The sequence below is a fragment of the Meleagris gallopavo genome, chromosome 4 (assembly GCF_905368555.1).
Source record: "Meleagris gallopavo chromosome 4, MGAL_WU_HG_1.1, whole genome shotgun sequence".
Classification (NCBI taxonomy): Eukaryota; Metazoa; Chordata; class Aves; order Galliformes; family Phasianidae; genus Meleagris; species Meleagris gallopavo.
In genome coordinates, this window is record NC_139407.1 from 61,681,278 (window position 1) to 61,707,265 (window position 25,988).

At 42.3% G+C, this 25,988-nt stretch overlaps 1 protein-coding gene across 1 annotated transcript in view; it reads right to left on the minus strand.

The window, feature by feature from the left end:
* Nucleotides 1-19,047, minus strand: part of HGFAC (HGF activator) — a 39,274-nt gene extending 20,227 nt beyond the window's left edge. Inside the window, exons 1-7 of the mRNA XM_019615003.3 lie at nt 18,650-19,047; nt 17,466-17,520; nt 15,551-15,647; nt 10,818-10,891; nt 5,331-5,444; nt 4,176-4,307; nt 2,699-2,809 (exon numbers count right to left, since the gene is read on the minus strand). Of these exons, the coding sequence (XP_019470548.2) occupies nt 2,699-2,809; nt 4,176-4,307; nt 5,331-5,444; nt 10,818-10,891; nt 15,551-15,647; nt 17,466-17,520; nt 18,650-18,715 (649 nt within the window). The 5' untranslated portion in view covers nt 18,716-19,047. The remainder of the gene's footprint in view (nt 1-2,698; nt 2,810-4,175; nt 4,308-5,330; nt 5,445-10,817; nt 10,892-15,550; nt 15,648-17,465; nt 17,521-18,649) is intronic.
* Nucleotides 19,048-25,988: the final 6,941 nt, after the last annotated feature.

The window sequence follows — 25,988 nt, forward strand, 5'->3', positions numbered from 1 at the left end:
GCAGGAAGGTGACTGACTTTTTACATGGTCTAGTAGTGATAGGACAAGGGGGAATGGTTTTAAACTAGAAGAGGGGAGATTTAAGTTAGATGTTAAGCAAAAATTCTTTACTCAGAGAGTGGTGAGGCACTGGCATAGGCTGTCCAGAGAGCTTGTGGCTGTCCCATCCCCAGAAGTGCTTAAGGCCAGATTGGATGGGGCCCTGGGCAGCCTGGTCTGGTGGGGGACAACCAGCCAATTGTATGTGGTTGGAACAGGATGATCTTTAAGCTGCCTTCCAACCTCAGCCATTCTGTGACTCTACGAACCTGTTAAACATGAACGTCCAGGAGTTTGCTGAGAAAAATCCTCAAATGAGAATTATTACTCAGTAATTCCCTGCTTATACTTCTCAGTAATCTTCTATTTTGCCAGTGCTCAGAGCACAAGAGAACTCAGACTTGTGATCTCAAGCAGGGTGACAATGCATTTATTTAGATTTGTGAGGGCGGCATTAAGATAAATTTGCTGTTTTTCTATTGGAAATAGATGAAGATTGGTTGGTTATTCTTGTAGATGCCAAAAGCAGAAGGTGACAGAGAGAACCCTGTCCACTTCACAGCCCTGTAACATTTTGGAATGCTTACTGTTTATTAAATGGATGGGTTTTTCTTTTATTTTTAAAAACGTATTTGCATCACAATTTGGCTTTAAGGTTGTCTCCACAAATGAATAATTTAGAATAAGTACATTCTGGTGACTTTCCAGCTTTCTCTGGATCAAGCGTTATAACCAGAGGCTACTGAGATTAAAGTGTAACCTTCCAACTCAGTCCTGTGAGGGAAGGGAAAATATACAGGACTGTAAAAGAGAAAACAAAGCAAAAAAAAAAAAAAAAAAACCAGCTGTGCTCACAGCATCAAATTGAAGGGTTGAAGAATAAACTAATCTAACACATATTTAAAAATCACCTCCACATGCTGTGATATCACCAACTCCCAGTGTTCTCACCAGCATGCCACTGCCCTGGTGTAATGGCATTATCAGGTCAGTAGACTCCAGCATTAATTTATTTGCTTTAACTTAGAATGACTAAATCCTGGTTAAGAGGTTTTTATTTTTTTAGATTTTATTTTTATACTTCTTTGCAAGCCCCTGACACATAAACACAATCCTTCAGTTCCCATTTTGTGTGTGGGTGTTAGGCAGCCGAACACAGATGGTTTGTGAGCATCTCAAAGCCATTTGTTTAGCAAACTAAATGCTTGCTTTATTATTTATAAGTAATCAAAGAGCACCTGCTTATTTCTTGTTCTGATCTATTCAGACAGAAACCAGTATTACATCCACAACACTGCCCTGCTGATGTTTATAATCGTGGCTGCGCTCAGTGGATGTTTATGCACAGCACTGCAGATATTTGGGTAGGAGAATCTGATAACTAAACAGGAATGTGGAAAGAGGAGCAGTGTACAGTCCTCCCAGGCTGCTGCTTCTTGCCCACATCCATGCAGCAATAATGCCTGGGAAAAATCTCAGTGGGGTAACAAAATGACAAAAGCACAGAGCTACAGTGAGGGACTTGCAAGAGTCACAAGCTCACTTCACATGATTAATCAAGAACCTGGTGAGTCAAAGGTCAGGACCAGTTCATAAACCATTCTATTTGCCAATTCATTCTTGCAATTTGTTGTTCCATCTGTACTGCCAGTCCCCCTGGTGTGTATTTTTTTTCAAGTTGAATAGATGGCTGCACCATTTTTCAACCTCCAGAACAGAGTGGAATATCAGATACCACTTTGATACATCAGAGCACATGATATCCATTATATTCCTGTAGGTGCCCAGTGCAGTCACCAAGAGCCTTGCCTTTGTTTTTGATGAGACCAATCTTGGGATATACGTCCTGAGAAATCCTTTCCTATGAGCTATGGGATCATGGGCTGGTATGACTGCAGGTCTGTTGTAAGTTATGCCTAACACCTTTGGCATTTGAAAAGTAGCCACTGATACAACTTGAAGATTTAGTGTGCATGGGAGTTTTACAAACAGCAACAACCTCAGCAGTGAGAAAAGTTAAATCTTCATGGAAGTTGCACCAAAAACTACGTAGCATCAAGTCAGGAGCAACACAGAGCTAGCACACAGACAACAAAAGCAGGTTTCTCTGCCCTGACCCACCAGTAACATAAGGATTTTTTAGGTAAACTATGTTGCACTAAATGTGCTATTAATTTGAAGTACGAAATAACCCAAACAGAGAGTGTGCATTTTATCTCTGTCTACATCTCACAAGAGCCCAGTGCTTCCAAATATAGCCAGCTGCTAGATTTTGTCAAAGCACAAACTCCTATTTCATGAGTAGACAGCATGAGATTCCTGAACCCCTGGGGAAGCATTTACGCTGGATAACAACACTGATATCCTGACCCTACAAAATGGACACACGTACTACTTTTATGGACATGAGTAATTGGATTAAAATTTCTGTTTAATTTTCCAGAAGGTTGAGGACAGTAACAAGTATTTTTAGAATCAGGGTTCCAGTGAAGAAGAGCATGTTATGTTTTACACTGGAGGAATACATTAAACAGTTGTTTGTGAAGTTTTACGTGACTCTCAGTTATTACAGGAAATGTCTGCAAAGGCAAAAAATCCCCAGCTTCGCACACAGCTGAAAACTCCTAATTCCCTTCCCACAGTATGTTGTTATACTTACCAATATTGCAGTACTTTCCTACAAAAGGTCCTTTGCAGTCACACACGGTTTTCCCACTGGAGGCAATCATTTTACATTCTCCGCCATTCATGCAAGGATCATGAACACAACCTACAAGCAAAAGCCAAAATCAAATAAAGATATAAACTTATCAAGAGAACCAGTCCAATTTTAACTTAATTTAGTACATCTTCTTCCTGTACATACATTTAAGGGAAATTTTCTTTTTACTCATTTTAGACCTACACCTGATATAAATTGAAGAAAAGGAAACTACTGATTTCTGCCTACTGAGGTCTGTCTCATTGCTTTCATTTTTATTGGATAATGTCAGCACAACTTTTGAAAAATATTATTAATGAACAATAGGTAAAAGGAGGTGGTGATTATTACTACTGGTGGTGATGATGGTGACATTTGCATTTCTTTCTGTACAGAGGGTTCTGCCAGTTCCAACTTTACCACTGAACTATGTTGAAATTTGTAATAACATATTTATTAGGCAGCTCAGCCCCTAATAATACATAGGGTCTGCAACAAGGAAACATTAAGTCTTCCCAAATTTCCTATCATGTCCATGGACTCCCACTGTCCTAGGAAGCCACCAACTCTCTCCATGCTTCAACTTCCACTTCTTTCAATTGGGAATAAATGTGCATACCTTCTTCAAAGGGCTTTTATGAAGCTTACTCAGTATTGTAAGTCTGGAGAGGTGGATCTGGTCAGCTGGATTCAATAACAGAATAGCCATGCTGGAGCATAGAGATGTGAGGCAAACTCTTTCACTTCCTACCCCATCTCTCCTTCCGAAGGGAGATGTCATGGTGGCTTCATCAGGTACATGACAACCCAGGGTGCATGCCCAGCTCTTTCTGACACCTCAAAACAAGGAGGAGGCTTCAAAACATAAGCTTTGCCCTGACTGGGAATGGGTATGTTGAATCTAAAGTAATGGGGACTCTGGGGTCAGTGCAGGGCAAACGGGATCCTGGAATCAGCTTCAGTTAACATGCTGGAAATTCAAGAGCAAGGCAGAGGAAGAAATCTCAGAGAAAGCAGCAACTTGAAGAGATTGTGGGTGTTCAGGGAAGAGTAAATGAGGATGTACCTCTCAGGCACCTTACAGTTCTGGAAGAGAGCTTGTGACACCAGAGATTTCACCACTTCCACTGTATTATCTGTCGGTATTCCTACACACTGTGGATCAGGATTCAATCACTGTCAAGGACAGCCTTAGGCTTGTCATTAAATTCAGCTTACTATATTTAATTCCTCAAGTAAGGATTGACAAACTGAAGCGATTTCCTGGGTCAGCATTACTGCTCATACATGGAAGGATGTGACCCCATTGTGAAAAGTATACATGAACAATGATAGCAGCCTTGCTATGATAACACCACTCAGGTTTTATATTGTTACTATCATTTATCCCCACTCTACACAGGTTAAGAGTTGCAATACAAAATAATGCACTTACTTTTGTGTTCAACTCTCAGGCACTCCATCTGCCCATCCACACAAATGCATTGCTCCACAGATCCTTGTTTGACTCTTGACCACCTCATGTCCACATCAAAGAACTCATAGAGACTATCATCAAAACATTTCTCTAAAATGAGGTTTGAAAAATAACACAGGTTTTCTGAGATTATTTCTTGCAGGGGATGGTGCCATGTATCCTACTCTCCCTTTCTCTCTATTGAATAGATACATTTGTTGACAGCTAGTGATTCTCCAACAAGCCATCCCCCAAAGTGTGAAGACACAAAGCCAGCATAGCAGCAGCTACAAAGACCTAAAGGCAGAGGTGACTTTCTCCTAAAGCTCTGTGAACATGATAGCATCACTTCAGCACCCCTAAAAGTTCAGCCACCAAATGCAAAAAGATAAAAATCAGTGATATATCACTGTGTCTGTCTCATTTTACAGCATCAGTCACAGATGATGCGCTATGCTGGAGAGCTAACATTGAAAAGGGCATCTTTGCTTATGTTGGGAGGCAGTCCAGAGCTGTAGGAAGAAGCCTTCGTTAAACAAATGCAAGCACAATTGGACGTCTTGTTGCAAAAGCCTGATTTTTCTCTTGGCATGCACTAAACTGGGAGTGACAGCACCATAAAACTGGAGAAATAACCCAAGCAAAGCTCTCCGGCCTCTCCTCCACCTCTGGCACTGCATTCCCTGCAGGCAGAGGAGCTGCAGAGGCATTAGGATTGGCATCACAGAAGCTGAAATGGCCCCAGGTCTACATATGCAGAAAGGATAAGGCGTCACCTGAAGTTCTGCTGCTTTTTCATGTCTCCCTGCCCTACCTATTGGATGGTATTATTAGTCACTTCCAAGGATGTAAGTGATATTTAAATCTTAAAAACAGCAAAGGGAGGGGAGAAGGCTCTTTGTGTTTCCCATAGCTTAATACCTCACTGGCTCAGAGCATGCTTGGATTTATAATTGTATAATCAAGTTATTTTCAGCTGTCCTGTCACTAATGGATGTCTGTCATAACCATTTGGAAGTCTGCCTACAGAAACAGTCATGCATAACAGCACTACCTTTTCATTAAGCAAACTTTAATGAGCTCTTCTTGCTGCCCGTATCTCTTGGAGTAACACTTGAGGAAGAAGATACTCACTCATCTGACAGTCTCTTCCCGTGAATTCCTCAGGACAGGCACAGTGGTATGTCCTACGACCATGAGCGAGAAAACAGGTCCCTCCATTTTGGCAAGGGTTGTTTGCACAGTAATCTAAATGGACCACATAAGAAGCTGTTGTTAATGTCTGCCAGATAAACTATGCTTTGTTGCGTTAGGAGTTGGCTTGGTTACCTTAACCATTTTGCTTTGATGCACAGTGGCTTTAATACCACCTCTTAATCTGAAACAGTGTTAATCCAACCAATGTATATTGGTTTTGTTTTGAGGTGCAGAACTATTACACTCATCCAGCTTTTTAAATCCATGTAACAAATCACTGTTCCGGATGTTTTCCCAGATGATAGGGCAAGGAAAAATGATTTCAAACTAAAAGAGAGGAGATTTCGACTGGATATAATGACAGAGGTTTTATATGATAAGAATGGTGATGCACTGACTGGCTCAGGTTGCCCAGGGAGGTGATGGATGCTCCGTTCCTGGAGATGCTCAAGGTCAGGTTGGAGGGGCTCTGAGCACCTGATGGAGCTGTATGTATCCCCATTCATTGCAGGGGAGTTGAACCAGATGACCTTTAAGTGTCCCTTCCAACTCAAACGATTCTATTCTATGAATAACTCGTCCCAGGGCGGAGGGCTCAGGCCAACCCGAGGCTACAGTAAAGAAGAAGGTGGGCCGAGGCCCACTAGATGGAGCTGTGCCTTTGCACTGGGGAGGAAGCCGTAGCTCTGGCTCTGCCCGGATTACTGCCCTGCATGCTTTGCATTTCAACAGAAATAACCAGGATTATGCATTTCTCTTTCAAATTACACCAAGGACCATCCTCCACAGAGGAATTTGCTGTGGATTTTTTGGATTATATCTAAAATGAGCAGACAGCTGGAACAAAGGAAAAAAGCTTTTGAAGCAAGGCACATCCAAATACATCGGGCCAAATGAGATTAAACCGGAGCAGAGCTATAGATCTATTTTTACAAGAATCTTCTAAATCATGGGAAAATAAGTTGGGAGAGTAAGTAGGGGATGTGCTAGGACAGCTCTCTCACAGTGCAATGGAAGCTTGACTTCCATCAAAGCAAGTCAAGTTGCGGAAGCTTTGGTGGCCACCTAAGCTCCTGATTGCAGTGACAAAGTGCATCTCCCCTGAAGTCAACCAACATCTTGTTTTTCACCTGCAGAAGAGATGGCCCAATAACTTGCCTGCATTTCATCCTCCTTGTTACAGCTACTCAGACTCTGTGAGAGGTTACTCAATCCAGGTGCTCCTTCAGCTGGAATGGTGTCTAAGCATAAGATGCAATGTGTGAAAACAAGCACACACATACAGAGCTAAGCAAAGTATGAAAGTCAGTTCCTGAACTTGGCTACAGCAATGGAAATGTGAAAGTTCCCCTACACAGATCAAAATATTTACTGTAGAACAGAGTGGTGTAATTGATGTGAAATACCAGCTCTGGGTGTATTCAGTGTTAGTTTCACTCCAGGATAACATCAAGGGAAAGCAAGTATAGGCAGCGATGATTCTACTGTTCGTGCTGTTTGGTAGTTATGAAATTTGTAGTGATGTAATGTTTCCTCAAAGGCAAAATTCGGTATTTCCTGTACCAATCACATCAAAACCATGACTGGCTCACTTGCTCTCCATCTTCAGGTACAGCATGGCTCTGTACAGAGGCTACACCTCATGACACCCACAAAGAGTACCTCCAGTCCCTCCTATCTTTCCTGGTTGGAGACCCTCAATGCATCCCGCTCCTCCCTCTGGCCAGACTTCCCCTGGCTATTCCACATCCCTTCCCTCCCGTCCTGGAGTCCAGCTCGAACTTCTACCTCCAAGAGGTGCTCCCAAGCAGATGAACACATCACTCTCCCTCTAAGAACTCCTACCCAACACTAACTATGCATTAAATGCGGAGTCCAAGTCCTTGCCTGTTCAGCCAGTGTCTAAATCTCATGGGAAAAACAACTTGTACTTGCTGACAGCCACCTTGACATCAACTTCACCTCTCAAAGGCTGTACAGGAGACTTGCCTCACCTCCCTAACTATATCTTCCCACAAAAACTTTTGGTTTCTGCCACCCACCTTCCCAGGGGCTGCTCTTCCTCAAAACCCCTCATGGGACAGAGCCTCTTCCTCATGCCTGCACAGCCCACGCGCCTCTACTTCTTCTTTTCATATCAGTTCAAACACCTCTTAGGAAAAAGAAATATCTTGTCTGGTTGTCTGTCACCTTCCAAACCTAGGCCACTCTGGAGTTCTGACTATTTGTCCAAGATTTCCAGATATTCAGCAGCCTGGTCAGAGCAGTAGTATTGACAGACTGTCCAAGATCTGACAGCTCCAAGCACAATGACACTGTGCACTTATGCACGTATATTTTGTATGTGTATGTGAGCTGTGCATGCACAGCCTGGTTGGCCCCTGTTCACGACTGTGTTTACCTCAGGCAGATCCTACACATGCTCTTCACAGGATTTCTCCGGCAGAAAAGGAAGATCCTCCTGAAACCTGAACAGGTATTTCCTAAAGGCAGAGTTAAAACTCCTGCTAATTTCAGGGGGGCTGAACAAGCACTGCAGGTGCTGTTTCTGTGAGCTCTGGCTCTGTGCTGCACAGCACAAACATTTCCCTCCAGCAGAGCCTTTATACAAGTGCTTCACTTCTCCCTGGAGCCAAAGGTTTGGTGATTAAACTTTCTCTGGAAATTGGCAGAAGTATTTTTCTGGATCGATGCCCCAAACACTTGCTGAACACCGACTTGTATGCAGCTCTGGTGGTTTCAAGCAGACTTCCCACATACATGGGGCAATTTAGATCTGGAGAGAGTCCATGCTTCAGCCTTTGATCCTTCCCCACCCCAATTCACACACTTTTCACAAATCTCCAGTCAAGGAGTCAAATCTCCCTGGAATTTCATTTTTTACTGCTTTTTGTGTACTATAAAGCAGCTGAGATTTCCTCAAAGTTGTAATATCTTAGCTCGATTTTTTTCACAATAAAATCATGTATCTTACACGTTTAGAAAATCATCATTATTCATTTGGGCTGTTGCTCCCTTCCCAGCTATCTTCCCAGCATGTGAGCTTTCCTCCATTTTCTTGAAGTTCCCTTCAGCCATTTACCACTCCTTCCTTTTGACCTCACCATAAACCCTTTGCCTTTAACCTGACAATCTGCTAAATGCATTTCAAGCCCAAATACAGCACTTGCTACTTAAAAAGTAAATAAATAGAACTATGCTTACAAATAAATCAACTTGTACAGACTTATTTAACTGTACAAAAACCTTAATGCTTCTGTATTTTCTTTGTAACAGCCAGCTGTGTTCCCTTCCCTCTCCCTCATTCTCCTTTCTCTTTTCTTTCCTCTTTCACACATATAATTTTCCTTTCTGGAGAGGAACTAGAAGCCAGGACAAGGTCTCTCCGGGATTATGGTACATTGACAGCCCTCAGCAAGAGGCAGGCTGTTGAGGGGGCTTTCTCTTTGCAAATCATCCTGTCCAACCCTATGGTGGATAACAGACAAAAATGATCTGGAGAGTCCCCAAAGCCTTGCTCATTTTGGAGACAAGACAAGAGAGTATCAGGACAGCAATGACGGGAAAGGAGAGGGACAGAGGTGGCATGAAGAACCCTGGGGCAGCAGTGGGGAGGATGGAGGGATCCCCAGTAAATCCAGCCTTCACTGGGGAGCACTCATCCTGGCCAAAATGACTATCTTGAGTCCCAAAAGTGTGCAGCTTTTGTAAGACCTGGTCCTCTGCTTTTCTGTGCAGGAGGAGCAGCAGGTGATGCCGAGGTGCTCCATGTCACAACAGTAAAGAAACAGCACAACAGAAATTCAGTGCACAAGACTGCAGAGGTAAATGGAAAAGGGCTGGAAAATCTATCCTGAGAAGGAGTTGAGGGGGAAAATAAAAACACTAACAAGAGTGAGGCAGGAATGCTCCTTTTAAATTCACAGCAGAATGTGAGTTACTGTTTCCAAGAGTCATGAATAAGCAAGTGAAGCCCTCACAACTTGACTCTTGCAAGCATGAACTGTCTATATTCAGCATTCACATCTGACATACTTGCATTACAAAGGCACATGCGTTGCTGCTTGTTATGGGATTAGGTCATTTGTCTCTGATCTACTGTTAATCTGTTTTAAAACCAGGCTGGAAAATAATTTAAAGTTGTTAAGTTTAAAATGATGATGTTGCACACTGCTTAATTTTAGATTCTCAGGATGATTCAGCTTGCATTGGCTTTTCAAGTGCTCTAGTAGATTGTAATCAGTTTGGCAATGAGACTCCTGACGTGACAAAGAACTCTGCAAGGGAAAGGTAGAAAATGCCCTTTGTTTGAAAGTGAGAAGCGAACAAGTAGGGGTACGCAGCCAGATCCCACAGACTGAAGAAGACAGGTGACATCTGAAAGTACCTCCAAAGAGAAAAGAGGAAGATGATCAACATTCAGATACAGATCCAAAATAGATACTGGGACATGAAGTCTGGTCAGTACATCAGATTTTTCAATGCTGGTCAGTCATTGTGCAAATGAGGCCTAGATATCTATATGTTCCTTACAAAACGAATGAGTTAGATGTTTCAGAGTAAGAACCCCAAGCCCATGAAGGCTGAAGGTGGGGACAGCAAGGGCCAGCCATCAAGGCAGTGCTGAGGGCAGCATGATCCCCACCAGAATACCTGGGACATGGTGCCTTCACCCACAGCATTGCTTAGAAGTAGCATATAGACAGAGTTTGCCACAGACCTCAGCTTCTCCATTTAGACAGACTTTCACTATGTGTGTAATCACAGCACTTGAGTGTGGTGACCCTGTTACAATGCTCTTCTAAGTAACCCTTTCGTTGCACCTCAGTACTCCTGCAATGGACCACCTGTCCTCTTGTATTCTCTACAGCAGCCCAAAACACGAAGAAGCTTGGCTGTCATAGAATCACTGAACCATCATAGGATCATTTGAATTGGAAGTGACCCCTAAAGATCATCTAGTCCAACTCTCCTGCAATGAACAGGGATGCCTACAGCTAGATCAGGTTGCACAGAGCCCCATCCAGCCTGACCTTGAATGTCTCCAGGGATGGGGCATCTCCAGTGCTTCACCATCCAAAGGAGAGCTGCTCCTGACTGAGATCACTAGAAGGAAAATCTAAAAGACAACTCCAAGCTGATGATCAGCTCTGTGCTCAGCTCCAGCAGGAGCTCAGATTTCCATGTTTGCTCTGCCATAGTTTCTCTCTATGGCTTCGGGTTAATCAAGAGTGAATTAGACTCTGTAGTATTCATAGCCTGATGCTATGGTTATGTAGACTCACAGGAAGCTCTTGGAAACATTTAATGTGAAGGCTTGTTCTGTATTCACAAGTTAAAAGCCACAGAGAAGGCACAGACTACTACTACATGTGGAAAATGGGAAGCAGGCACACACAGTGACTCAGCAATGGCTCGCCTTACCTGAGTGCTCTGTAGAGAGCAACGTGCAGTACCCCCATTTCCTGTCCCGATCGTAGTTATGTGTTGTTGAACACCTGGAAAGAATGAAAAGTGTGGTTTAGCACAGCTTCAAAGAGCCCAGATATTGCATCAGGTGAATCAAGAGTCTCCATCACAATCACAGAGCATGAAGGGCAGCCATGGGAAGTTCATTTACCCCACTGTTGTGTGCAGCATATTGGAAATTTTTACTTAAGATAACAATCCTGCAGAGAAAATGTTTATGAAGATTTACAGGATTACAGCTACCCTTAGAGGACCCTTGTGTCCTTGAGAACATTGCTTCAGTATAGCTAGGCATCTTCTTTTTGTCCTCAGTCCAGAAAGGTCAAGTACACGGCTGCACTGAAACTATCATAGAATTACCAAGGTTGGAAAAGACCTCCAAGACCATCCAGTCCAACCATCCACCTACTACCAATATTTCCCCACTAAAGCATGTCCCTTATTACCACATCTAAGCATTTCTCAAACACCTACAGGGATGGTGACTCATCCACTCTCTAGGCAGACTGTTCCAGTGCTGGATCATTCTTTCAGAGAAGAATTTTTTCATAATATCCATTCTATATGTCCTTGACTCTTTGTTATATGGAAATTCATTCTTGTTTTCCTGATTAACATCTATTTCATTCAAACTCTCAATACCAGAGGAAAAAACGTATGCGCTTTTGTGGGTTTTTTGTTTTGTTTTTGCTAAAGACATTCTGCTTAATTTATCTCAAATCAAATGCAGACTAAGAATGAGATGTGGAAGCAGGACCTAAGATCTCCAAATAATCCTCCAGGGGGGATGACGGGGAGGGGAAGTCTGCTTTCTGTTTCTAAGATTAGAAAACAAAAGACAGAAATGAAAAACTAAACAAAAGCAAATAAATCATGTCTCCTGTATTCATTACAAAACAAGCCAAGCAGGACCCAACCCTTTTCTCATGCCTGCCTGTTACCTTCAATGATCTGCAGAGGCAGAAGACAACCCACAGATGGACCTTCTCCTTGCTTTCCGTGGAAAATGTATTTTATGCTCACTTCCTTTAAAGTATTTCTACTTTCCAGCTTGTCTGATGAATGGAGGAAATAATTGACATGGGGATGGTTTCCAGAGGCACAGATAAAACCCTGCATTTCTTTTGAAACCTGCACTTGAAACCACAGGCACTTTGCAAATGTTACCAAAGCACCATCCAGATGGACTTTGACAATTGTGTGATCTGTGTACTTCCCTTGCCCTTATCCCTCTGTTGTCTCCAAGATCCATCACACTCCAAGGAGGGTTAAACTTATATTCCTTTCTTGCAGAGGTAGACATAGGCTTCTCAAGGTCAGACAGGCAGTGGCTGAAAGAAACCTTAACACCACAAATCCACATCTTGCCTCAGCATCCCATGCATCAAAACTCTGTTTCTAGCCACTCTTGGCACCAAGGGACACGGTTTTGGGATGTGGTTTAGTGATAGAACTCAGTAGGTCAGGTTGGCAGTTGGACTTGTGATCTTGAAGGTCTTTTAAAGACTAAATGATCATCTGATTCTGTGATACTAAAATAAATATCAGCTATACTTGCTGTCACTACACATGGAAATATGTGGCTATTAGGCATAGCAAGCAACAGGAGTTAGCTTTATTTAACGTCAGATAACTTATTATGTGCAATTTTATCATGTACTGAACAGTTACGTTATCTTTCTACCACAGAACTTTACAAGCTAGAACAAAATTTTATTGTAGAGCACAACTACCATTTTAACTGCCTTATACTAACCCGTCATTAGATTCTATGAAGTATTTTAAATGCTTTATTTTCTACGCAACATCTGAATAGACTGCGCATAATAGTTTAGGTGACCTTAATCATAAAAGATTCATTAAAAAAAGGTACTGAATAATCCAGTGCAGAACAAAGTGACAACCTTAAAGATGCACTTTTCTCACAGACATTAAAGTCCATGATGATCTGAGGGAGTTAAGGGAAATTTCCTTGTACTCTTTAGTGGGAAGCAGATCGTGTTCTTTTAAAGGTCTGCAGCACACAAGGATTACAGTGACTCTCAGTAGTGTGTCAGTCGTGTTACTGTTGGCAAAACAGGCTCAGACATTTCAGTAACAATGGAGAAGAAAGAATAAGCGCTTTCTGACTGACATAATTATTAATTTAGCAGAGAGGTGTTACACTGGGCAGCACGGGAGAGGCAAAAGAAAAGGTTCCACATACACTTAAAAGCAGAACTGAGTCTGTCAAAATGAATTTAAGCAAACTCAGCAGGATAAAAATATATGAAAAATGATGCTCTCTAGATTCTGTCAGGCAGATACCAAGTTCCAAGCAAACAGAGAACTAGATTTTTGCTTCCTCAATGCTTTTTTTTCTTTTTTTTTTTTTTCTCTCCTGTCATTGGTCCTGACTGCTTCTTCTACTGGCTCCTCTCATCCAATGCTGTTATTCTACAGGGACTATGAATATATTAATCTCACCCTGTGCTAGTAGGCTGCCTGCACATTTGTATCAACCTTTCATGTTTTCTGCCATGTTCCTCTTACTCCACAGAACAAGCTCAACACATCCTCAAAGCTATTTCACTATTCATTGGCGTCCATTACATCCTCAGTTTCTCTGTCCCTACGCTGTTTCGTCTTTTCTGGAAGTGAGAATGAAATTCAGCAAGACTTCCAGCTAATTTTTTCCTCTCTAACACAAACGGCAAATTTACATGACCTCTTTAGTACCTGGTAAGAGACTGCTAAACGGGAATTTATCAGTGAAAACAGATTATAATTAAAGAGAAATGCAATATAGGATTCTGTTAAAGGAAGTTTGTTACTAGAATACTGAAATTGTTTTGAATAAATATTTATAAAGATGCCACGTTGTTTGTTGCTCTCAGAGAAAGCAGGAAGAGATTTCTGCTGTCAGAACTCTGACTTGTGTTGAAATATTTATTTTTACAAGCCATCAAAGTCATGCCTGATCTTCTTAACATATTTAGCCCTTGGAATCAACACTGCATTTCATAAATGAAATGCCCTCCTTTGTGTTAAGATAGACACTACCCTCTAATTTCTGAAGTAGGACAGTATTTTTATTAAGCCTAATATGATGAGTTAACACATGATATTTGTTTAGTATAGGTAGTATAAGAATGCATATAAGAAAGCAAAAGCCAATGGAAGCCAAAAAAAAGTCCTGATTTGAGTCATACCTTAAGGATTAAGGACGACTCCTTAGGTACACAATCTAGCACTCTCTTAGGTCTGATAAGGCACAAAACCTCCTCAGGTTAAGAAAAGCATTCAAAAAGTAGCAAAACTGTGTGCTATTTTCTCCTAGTCTGATCTCCTTGCATTTGTCCCTGGTCTCCCACAATCCCCATCCTTGCAGCTCGCAGGCAGGAGAAAGAGGGGGATGAGCCTTCTTCTTGCCTGCTGTGTGCCCCTAAGGATCAGCTGTCAGCAGCAGCCACGTATGGGCTGGTTCCAGGTCACACAAACATGCCCAGAGTACATTTCCCAATTGCCCTTCAGGTCCCTGTTCCCAGCATCTCCATGCCTAAAGTCACACACTGGATTGCTTTTAGCACGTGAAAGAAGAGTAAATATTCTCCAGCAGGTCAGCCACAGGGTGAAATGATCTGTCAAAACTAAACAGCTCCAGCCATTCTCCTCATCTTCATGCTTGTAAATCGCTTTTTAAAAAAAATAGGAACTACAACTGCATGTTCTCCAAGGTCACCTGGAAAGCATGCTCTAACCTTGGATCTCATACATACCCTGCCTTTCCATTTCCGTGGTCTAACTTCTTAATTACTGATGCTTTGTGTATTTATTTTTAGCAAGACTCATCTTAAGAACTGCTTGAGAACAATTGAGTTCTGTTGGGCCAGCAAAACGCACTCTATCTCCATCCTGAAAACATGTACGTACATTTTCTTTAACAGACCTCATCTCTACATATGTATTTTTTTCATTCCTGATAGCTATTTATTTCCTGTTTTATCATCTTTAGCTTCTGTTAACATGCTTGTTAAAAAGATACATCTGCAAAATTACTCTCATATATTTGCTACTTGCTAGAGTTCCCACCTAACTACCCTTAATCCTAAAAGGATAATAAGTATTCATAACAACTTACATGTTTGAAAGAATAGCCTTCATCCAAAATAAAGAACCTGGTCTTAAACATACTAATAGAATGAACTTTTACCCACAAGCAGGAACACTACACCACATGAAAATAATCTGATGAAAATCAGGATAGAACAAGGAGACATTAGGGGGAAAAGCCAGCTTTCCTCAAAGATCAGCATGTCCCTGCAGCAATACAAATACAGTCCATGCAAATCAACAGATTCTTTAAGAAGGTCATTGCTTACAGGTGGTCCTTATCTTCCCTTTTTCCCTCAGCAATGGCTAACTCCTTGTTCTGGCTCATTCTGTACCAGCTGTTACCAATCTGAAGGCCAAGAAAAGAACATTTCTGTAGGCGTTAAGCTTTCTGTGGCCTTAGGTACCCTGTGACTGGGTTCATTCCCATCTGTATGCTCTTTGATCCAAAGGCTGTGAGCATCAGCAGGGTAACATAATTGCTCAGTGAATGTGAGAATGAACCCGTGTTAATTATTACAAAAACAAGAAAAAACACTAAAAGCATTATATCTTCCTTTAAACACTGTCTTTATTTGTGAGAAATGTTAACTTACCATTTCTTTTGGGAAAATAGATTTGATAAACACGAGTGATAAAGCCTTCCACCATACCGGAAAGGAAATGTGCATAAATTTCCATCCTCTGTAAACACTGCAATACAAGAATAAAAACCTCACCATGCAGTTGAACACCAGCCCACAGGTGTGTGCATAAATGAATTAGGTTGTTATTATATTAAATTGTAAGTCATCACAGAATGGCTCAGGTTGGAAGCACCTTCAAGGATCATCAAGTTCCAACTCCCCTGCTACAGATAGCTAACTTCAAGACAACTTTATTATGTAAGAAAAAGACTGAAATCTCATATAATTACTAAATCAACAGAGAGTGATGGGCTCTGTGGTAAATAGAGCATTTCAAGTTCAAAATACATTGCAATTTCTGGTACAGCAAATGGCAATTACATTCATTAATTGCAATTATCATTTCTAATTGCGTAGTATTGTAATAGCATATTAAATTGATTTCTGCTGTAGTATCCTTCCAGGCTACCTATCACTTTGTAACATCTGTTTAAAACAATTAAGCCACAAGGCAGTACAAGTTGAAATAGAAACAGCCAGGGGAAAGAGGATTTTAAAGATTAGGGGGTGACAGGGAATTCTGATCTTACCACCTTCCCCTTAGGATAAGTGGATAGAAATTGATGGGACAGGTATCTGAGAAGGGCAAGTGTTCTATTTGCCAAGTCAATGATAGCTGTAATATAAGAATGGGTAGTGGGAGTCCAGCAGAAAAAAATCCTTCAAGATGAATGTTGAGAATGAAAGAGACTGGAAACAGAAAAGACAACAAAAAACTGTCAGAGCTTATTTAACCATTAAACTAAAACAAATCTGTTTTGATTTGAAACCAGCTGCTGGGATAGGTGAGGAATGGGGCACAGAGCCATGGTCAAGTGCCTATTTCCACTTCTTGGTGATGACATCACCCTCCTCATCCTGAGCTACCCCTGCAGTCACAGCTGGGGCTCCTGCACAGCACTGTGATATCTGTTAACCCTGGCAAGCCCTGACACATCACCTCAAATCACTGCTGAGGCCAGTTATTAGCACTATGTGAAAAGCAACCCATCCCTGTGGTCCAAGCCTTTCTAGCCAGCTGAAATTATGGTCACCCTATTGGTCTTGGCTGTCCCTGTGTCAGTGCAAAATAGTTACCGCAGTCACTTTGCTATCTCTTCTTGAAGCCTCGTGTTCATTGTCTGAACTAACTGGATGAATGTTCAGATATTTACCTTCAATGCTTGATAGCTCCCATTATAAGTAGCTAGAACGTTGTGAAAATAATTCCATTGAGAAGACATATTTAATCCAAAAGGTCATTAAAGACTGTTCTAAGCTACAAGGCACAAGTTACAGCCCAATTCACACAAACCACAACAGCAAAAGCACAGGCAATAAAGGCTTTAAAACTGGAAGTCTGCAATGTATGCATGCAGCCAGGATGTCTGAAACTTCAGGTTTCAAAACAAATGCAACACAGTAAATTGTATGGAACTCAAACCCTCCTCTTGCACAGAGATCAAGGGCAGTTGCAGAAATTGAACCCATACATTCAAAGAGCTGCTTATGTACTTTAAAGCATAGGGCAGACACAGCTCTGAGGAAAATAAAAGGAGTTGCACATCACAGCCCCACCATGTTAGGAGACAGGGTACGCCACACAAGCTCAGAAAAATGAAAATCTCATCAGCGTTTTCGCATTAATCCCCACCTGAAGGAAAATTACCTGGGATGCCTGAGCTAATCCCAAGTTCACATCTACACAGAAATTAATAGTCATAACCATGCCATAATCCTTATGCATGTTGAAACAAAGACAGGCTTACTGCTGGCTTGCACAGTGTGGATGCAGATAGGCAGATTGTTCTTACTGTCATGAGAACTATTGGATTTGACTCTGTACCTTGCAGGTGAGCGAACTCATGTTTTGAGTCTCTTCCTGGCCCAGATTTACGGTGCTACAAAGAGAAAAGAAAGAATGTGGAATGAAGAAAGGAATTCACTCTGGGAAACATCCTGTAGTGAAAAATGTGCCCTCAAACTGTATTTCTCTCAGTTCTTCCACACAGATCTCATTATTTGCATCTGATTTCAGCTGGGGCACAATCTGATGAATGGGAGTAAATAAACACTGGATAGCAGAAGCTCACTGTTAAACCAGGAGAATCTAGCACAATACCATTAAGGCTAAGGCTCTGCTCCATTATATCTTGCTACTGCCAAGAGACACATCTCCTATCTTCCTCTGCAAAATGAATGTATGCATTCTTGGGCCAGCTCACAGTTACAAATAATATCCTAGGATTTGACTTTTCCTGCCATTTAGCTGTATCCCTCAGGGCATTAGCTAAGAAAGCAACCTCAACTTTATTTGGGCTTGCCAGTCAGCAAGCAGAAAGCATCATTGCTCGTTAGAGCTAATCTGAAACCACAGGAAATAATAAAAAATGGGGAATACTCATAAAATGGTGCTGCCGCCAAAGGTGCTGACAGCTGATCTATCGCAAAATAAAAATTTCACAAAAACAGTCAAGGAAGCAGCACATCATGAACATGGATGTGGATACAGAATGCAATAAGTAAGGGATAAGGCAAAGCTGTTGCTAAGATATACTGACAGAACTTGATCATTTCTGAGGAAGAAACAATTTTTGCACTCAAACTCCACACTACTTCTGTCTGCATTAGGCAGTCTGCAATGCCAAGGCTGAGTTCTGTCACTGGCATTGTGAATATCCCCTTCTGCCCCAGCATAGAATGTTTAAGAAGATACTTCTGCAATTTGCTCAAATAGTTGGGATTACAGCATCACTTAAGTACATCTGGGCTAGTTTTAATGTAGTTTTAATGATGAAGTAAAAATAACTATAAAGATACACAAGTGTGGGCCTGAGATACCAGCTATGCAGAAGGGATGAGCTATCCTACAAACACTGCTTAATCAACACTTGCTGTGGGCCTTGATCTAGCAAACCCCTCTGTGTTTGAAGCACTCATTCTTTCCAACTGATTGGTGTCATCACTCATCCAGCCCCGGGCAGCAGTGCCCTGCCAGGCAGCACGTCGCTGATCCGCAATCAGACTTACCTTCTTCATACAGTCACCGCTCAGAGCCAGAGCCAAGACGAGAGCGAAAGGAGCACAGGCTTTCATCTTCACTCCCCTCTCACTGAGGTTTTGCCTGATGGAAGGAAACTTCCAGGGCTGGGCTGAAGCAGGAGGGTGAATAAGCAACGAGTTTTCTCTAAGGACTGCAATTTGTTTGACTGTAGGGTATTTTAGTTCTCTAAGTAAGCAGAGCTCTTATCGTTGTTAATCATTAATGCCTTTGTGGGTAGATGGGAATGCTATGTAGCAAGATACACTGCCTAAACTGCATGGAGTTAAGAGTTTATCATGTGTCTGACCCTGGCTGCTGGTTGTCAGTGTCCTTTCTTCTTCCGTAGAACTCAGCAGGTGGTAAGGGCCCCTCCAGAGCGGCTGATCCAATGGTGCTTGTAATCAGGAGCTGTCTAGCACCCAGACACTTTCCATCTCTTTCCTCTCACAAAGAGGGAATAATAATAATAGGGAGCTCCCAGCAAGCCCTCTCAGAAAACAACATTGTGTTGCAAAACATGGAACAGATCAATGCCAATTAGACATAGGAATTACTCATTAACAGATGGTTACCTATCCAACCGTGACTGACAACAACAGTCTTTTAGCAACAGATTGCAAGAATTAGAAAGAGGGAACACACCAATGACAAAACATTTGCAGCACTGAAGACCTCCCTTCTGCAGCTGCCTGAACAAGCCCTTCTCAGTCTGTAAGTGCTTGGCTGTGATAGCTGCACAGGAGAACTAATGGGGATGCAGAAAGAATTGCTAAAACTGAAATTTCACCAGCAGAGTCTGTTTCTGTTTCAGCTCCACCTTGCCCCACAACCAAAATCCACAGGTTTGGCTGGTAGAACTGTGCCTGTGCTTGAGGCTCAAGCCAGCCATCGCTGTCAGGCAGGGACCACACCTCTTCACACCCAAAATGCACAGAGCAGCAGCAGCAGACAGAATCCCATAGTCCTTGCTTAAGTTTTGCTCCACGCTTTGAAGTTTCACAGTTATGGAAGGAGTAGGAGTTTATGTTTTAACCCAACAAGATTGGTGGTAAGGCCCTGGGCCTGAGTGGAGCTTCCCATCACCATTTTGCCAAGATGGTTTATAGTGCTGGAGGGAATTTCCACTGGATGTGCTATTATACTGCTGTGTCTGTCATCAAAGTAATAGCTCTTGTTAGCACAATTATGAGATGCAGATTTATGGACAAAACTTTCCTACTGACAGTAAGGCTTCAAAGAGCAAAAACCAGGTGGATTTGGAATTGTCTCCCCACGCTCTAGCAAAGAACAAACAAGCGGAAAAAAATTGCCTTTATGCATTGTTTGTTGGCTGAAGATTTGAAACAAATAAAGCTTCGGCATAGATTAATGGCATAGATGTGTCATATTTTTCCTCAGTTTACAAATAGGAAATAAGAGGTGCAGACAGACTGGGCTCCCCGGGGACACCTGGCAAAGCTGAAACATAGGTTTCTACTTCCTGCCCTCATGATCGATGTCATCCGGATTTAATCTTTAAACTCCTATACAATAGCTTGTAGACACAGCTTAGTATCTAGGCTCCTGAAATTGTGCAAAGAAAGAAATTTTTTTAAAAAGCCATTGGCTGCTGTTCCATCCAGTGTTGCCAAAAGCTCTGCAGAGGAGCAGGAACTGGACAGCTAGGGAGGAGGAAGATACTTCTTTAAATGCTGTTGAGATGCTTCCTTCCACATACTTCTAGAATAAAATCCTCCTCACCATCCACTTCTGGGACCAGAAGCATGGCTTTTCAGTGATGACCAAGGCAGCTTGTAGGAAAGCCTTTACATGTTCCTAAACTGAAGAAAGTGGAAAAGAAAGGATGTGTTCCCTGAATATATGTCTGCTCCTGGCTGTTCTATGTAGGCATTGAATTACAAGCAATAGTCACGGAGTGTCTTTCTGGAGAGTCACAATTCTAACATTTTGGCTGAAACTGATTCTGTAACTTAAGGAAAAGGAGGAAGCAACATCAGGAGCTACTTCACTTGCTAGGGCATAGCTGGCACAAAGCGAAAGGAGAAGACATTAAAGGAAGCGACTGCAACAGGAGCTGCCAGAGAAGCACCCCTTTGTAATGGGAATCACCCCTGAGTAAGATATGTATAGCAACCCAACAGTGACTCCAGGGTTCAGACAGATATGAATCACCCCAAACCCTAGCTACTACATGAACTACCTGCACTGGTTCAGCAGAGAGGTGTCTGAGCAGGTCTTACAGCGATAGGGAAAAGGTAAGATTTGAGAATTGTTTAAAATTATGTTAAATGATTAGTGATCTTTGGGTTTTTTTCATAACCAGAAGAAAGTCTGCCTGCTTCTATTAGGCATTTTCTGGAATCTGAGAATCTACTCAGAAAAGTGGAGATTTGGTTTTGATACTGAATTCTCAGAAACCGCAGAGGGCATTGGGCACTTGGGACTTCATGGGGATAAGGAATGAGGGAGGCTGCTGATATTTGTGTCATACACTGTGAAGCTCTCGGTCACAGCACAAGAAACATGCGTGATGGACAGTTTGGGAACAGACTTGGGGAAAGAGCTTAGGGCTCTCCAGTAAGCACAGCCTATTTTAGTTACTCACTAACATCAGTGCTGCAATTGTGGGTGCTCAGACATTTACAGGAATCACAGTGTGTGACCTTGGGACTCGACTAACCAAAGACGGAGGCAGAGCACCGCATGACGACCCATGGGTCGGGCAGATGAGCCCATGCAGCTGCTCTCCTTTGCCTTCTCAAGTCACTTCATCTGTGACTCATCATTTCCAGCATAGTGCTGGAAACTGTCTGTATAGGGAGAAAATAGTCATATGTGGATAGAACAAATACCACCAGATCAACAAGAGAAGGGATGAAGATGTGGGAACAATCCCTATCACTCTCAGGATGGAGTCCCTAACCTTAAATTTCAGACTTCTTCAAGTGCTTGTTTTGAGTGAGGCTCCAGAAAACACTGAAGACATATATACACACACACACACACACACATATATGTATATACATATATATATATAAATAGAAGAAATCTGAAAACAGGAAATAGAGAAAAGACCCGGTGTTGGGGTGCTATTGGCCAGCTGCAAAGTCTGAACCCTGTATTGCACCTTATCCCACCAGCAAAACTGCAGCTCTTGTTTTACAAGAAAATCCCATTTTCCTTTTAAAGAACGGCTTGTCTCGATTCTTAAATTTTTTGCACATGATATTGAACATTTCATGTGAAGTACACATAATCTAAATGCATTCAGAGCCAGCCTCAGCTACTGCTGAAGTCAATGAAAGGTTTCAGAGTAGCACTGGGAAGTCTTTATTATGTTTGCAGGCTGTAATCCTACCGTATCAACAGCAAAAAACCCTCCATTTCAGCAGTTATTTTCCTTTTATAATAACATCATCATGGGAAAATGAAAAAGCAAATAAACACACAATAAATGAACAGAAAGAAATAGAAATATGAGCTACAGGGGGTATATCACATACTGATTGTTCTGCCTCATATGTTTGCCTTTTCCTCACTTCCCACACTGCAATGGTTTTATCTCTCCAAATTTTACAACAATTATTAAAAGCCCAGACGGAGCCCAGACTCTGAACTACTGAGTAACAATGAAGTGATATTAACAGCAATCCTTAATCATTCAATATAAACAAAAAATAACAAAAAACAAGTTGTTAACCTCCAACATTAAACAGTAAAATTGCAGCTTTCCTTATCAAGGCACATACTAGACATAAATGGAGAAAACAAGTTTAGACACCTCCATATGCGTTCCTACCTGTCTATCACCTATTGAGCAGGCTGGGGGAGGAATGTCCCATGACAGAATGTTTGGCAGTGTTTTCCAAGTTTCATTTCTTGATCAATGTTAACATTTCTGAGAAATTTACTGCACTGTTACTACAAAACAAGAAAAAATATAATCTCTTCTAACAAATGATCCCCTCATGTACTTTTGCAAACATTTATGCTTTTTCAGATCATGTTTTTTTCTCACAGTTTCCTCTTCCCTTTTGAAGGCAATACATGGCAGCCAACTAACGACAATGTTGCCTCCTGAAATAATCTGATTTCTGATTAATTGATATTAACACTACAAAGCCCCAGCCTACTGCCCTGGCTAAGGAACTAAGTGCCAGATATGGACATCGGCCCACGGACAAGTGCCATCACCTTGCTGCAAACCTTGCTGTTGGAAAGGATTTCCTTCATCTCTGTGGCTTGAGATCATTCCCCTCATCTGTTCTTGAGAGCATTTACCAAAATTTGGCTGTCCCTCTTAATGAATATCCTAATCACCAAAACAGAGGCTAATACTCCTGGGATCCAAGGCTGTTGATTTTTTTTTTTTTAAGACTTAAGGCAAGACAGGAACCCTTTGCAGGGAGTGTGGCTTAACAGCTGCCTTGAGGAGCAACCTCAGCCTGATTGCTTACATCCCAAACCAGGGTCTTCACCACTGCACAAGACATGAGCCTCCATCTCTTTCTCTCTTCTCTGGAGCATGCCTGGAGAAAAGCCACTGTGCTCCTTTGCTGAAGACATGTGGAATGGAAGAAAGCTGAAACTGTTTTGCTTACTTCAGCAAGGGAAAACAAAAGCCTGGGTTCAAATCAAGATGAACAGTGCCCCAAACTGATGAGTTATTTATATGGACCCCCAAAAGGCACCACTTTCCACATATTTGCATTACAATAGCAAACACCTCTTGATGTCACCTCTCTCACCCTGTCTCCGAGAGCTTCAGAAATCCTGAGGGCAAAAATCTACGTGGTTTTGGCTTCCACAAGAACTGCAGCCCTGTTTCATCCACAGCTGCACCAGACTTTGTTGGTAATATTTGTGGCCATGCAAAACCTCAGCCACAGTGAAGCACAAACCATCCACCACTCTGCCAGAGCAGCGAGGCTGGTAAAAGTACATCTGCAGAGGTCTGGTTTCTGGGCAGCTGGGCTGCAGTAAACATGGATTTGCAACTGTTGTGCTGTAGCAGATACTGCTGTGATTTAAAGACATGCCTTCACCCAAATGTTTACTCCTCCTCAGCCCTCTCGCTTCCCACACTCCTCCAGCACTTCTCCTGGCTTCCCTCACCCAGAGCTCACAACTCTCTTCTCTTCTCTTCTCTTCTCTTCTCTTCTCTTCTCTTCTCTTCTCTTCTCTTCTCTTCTCTTCTCTTCTCTTCTCTTCTCTTCTCTTCTCTTCTCTTCTCTTCTCTTCTCTTCTCTTCTCTTCTCTTCTCTTCTCTTCTCTTCTCTTCTCTTCTCTTCTCTTCTCTTCTCTTCTCTTCTCTTCTCTCCTCTCCTCTCCTCTCCTCTCCTCTCCTCTCCTCTCCTCTCCTCTCCTCTCCTCTCCTCTCCTCTCCTCTCCTCTCCTCTCCTCTCCTCTCCTATCCTATCCTATCCTATCCTATCCTATCCTATCCTATCCTATCCTATCCTATCCTATCCTATCCTATCCTATCCTATCCAGGGATAGAATCTATTCTCTGATTATGCATTTTTACTTTCAATCCCTAACTGCCCTAATCCCCTACCACAAACATCTTTATACATGTTGGCTGGTACTCCTCACACCTTGTCTTCTGCAGGGGTTGGGTCTCTGCGGACCTTCATGTTGCCATCACGATACATAGATGCATCTGCCTCTGGATTCTGGGGTTGTCTTCCTGTGGCTTCTCTGCCCACCATCTCACTCTCCTTGGTGTGGTTTCATTAAATGTTGCTCAAGCCTCACATCTTGCTGCTTACCCAGTGCTTCTATCCCTTTATCATTGCTGCCTCTTGGAGGTCACCTCTACCCTTGGTATGCTCCAGCAGCGCAGTCCTTTGCCAAAGTTTCCTGCATTGGTTTCCTTTCCCCAGCCCAGTCTTTCCAAATCGCTTCACAGTCTTTCCAAATCGCCTGCTCACATCAGGAGGCAAAAGACCCTCACACAGCATGCAGCAGCTACAGCCTTCCTAGCAGCAGCAAGCACCCCAAGGTGCCACTAAGCAGCATGTCAATGCAATTCTGAGAGCACAACCTTCTGTTTCACTTTTTCCTATTGCCGCTTGCGTTGGCAGGCTGTGGCATCAGGCAATATCCTACCTGCAATCTTTCTCTTTTCAACTGACTGGCTTCTGTGTGTGTTCTGATTTTGTAATGGCCGCAAGCTCAGTGAAATCACATTTCAGCCACTGCTGCTGCATCTATATGCTAAAAGATCCATGCCTTTATTTGCAGCTGTATTTAGCAATGTTTCTTTCGTGCATCTGGAAAATATTAGTTCTGATCTGAAAAATCAAATCATTTAAAGTAGATAAGTTTGAGCTGTAAAAAGGAAACCAGGCTGTGATTTCCTATCTCTAAGCACACAAATCTGTGAGTGACTTAAGGCTGTGCTTCAAGCCACAATATGCAGAATCCTCACTTACACAGATCACATATGGATGCAGTTGCAAAAACTAACCAAGATTTTAGAAGAGACAGTTTCAATAGTTCTGTTCACGCTCCCAGATGTTGTGGCATATCTAAAATACTCTGCCTGCAACCAGTCTAGGATGTGTTTGCATGAAGACACTGTTCCTCCTACCGCGTGAATAAGAGCGGAAAGTAGGTAACTATTTTTCAGGGACTTTTTGATATAAACCTTTACTGATAACCCTGGCTGAAACAGCAGGTCCATACAGCGAGGCGTATGATTTTTTTTTAGCCATGTACTCAGAGAAAACTGACAAGAAGAGGTGTAGTGGCACCCACTTTCCACTGATGCCAGCCCATTTAGGTAACTTCAGCAGAGGCTGATTTGCAATTGTTAGGCATGTACATTTTTAGCTGTGCTCAAATTCCTGCTCTTCCACCCACTTTCTTCATTAGCATATTAGACGCCCCCATGGCGTTCTTTTAAATGGTCTATAAGTCAGGCATGTGTGAGGGGAGGTGGCTCCACTCCAGCAGCTGAAGGCAGCTGAATTCCTCCCTTTCACAGCAGGGGTGACACTAAGGAGTAAGGGACAGCCCCATGGGAAGATACCAGCCCCACAACCTGCCTTGACTTAGGGGTTATTGCCTATGGTTGGATGGAGAGCAGAGCATACCCAGAGTGCTCTACTCATTCTAATTGCAGCCCTAATAATAGCCTGTATGGAAGTCTATATATATATACATATACACATAGGCATGTATTTTCCATATTTTTCCAAGTATACATATCTATGGCAACAAGATGCCTTTATATATAGTCACTTGGTGCTTTGCAGGTAGCTCACATGCCAAGAATCACCTGTCTGTGCCTTTTGTTTATGGTGACAAGGCAAAGCCACA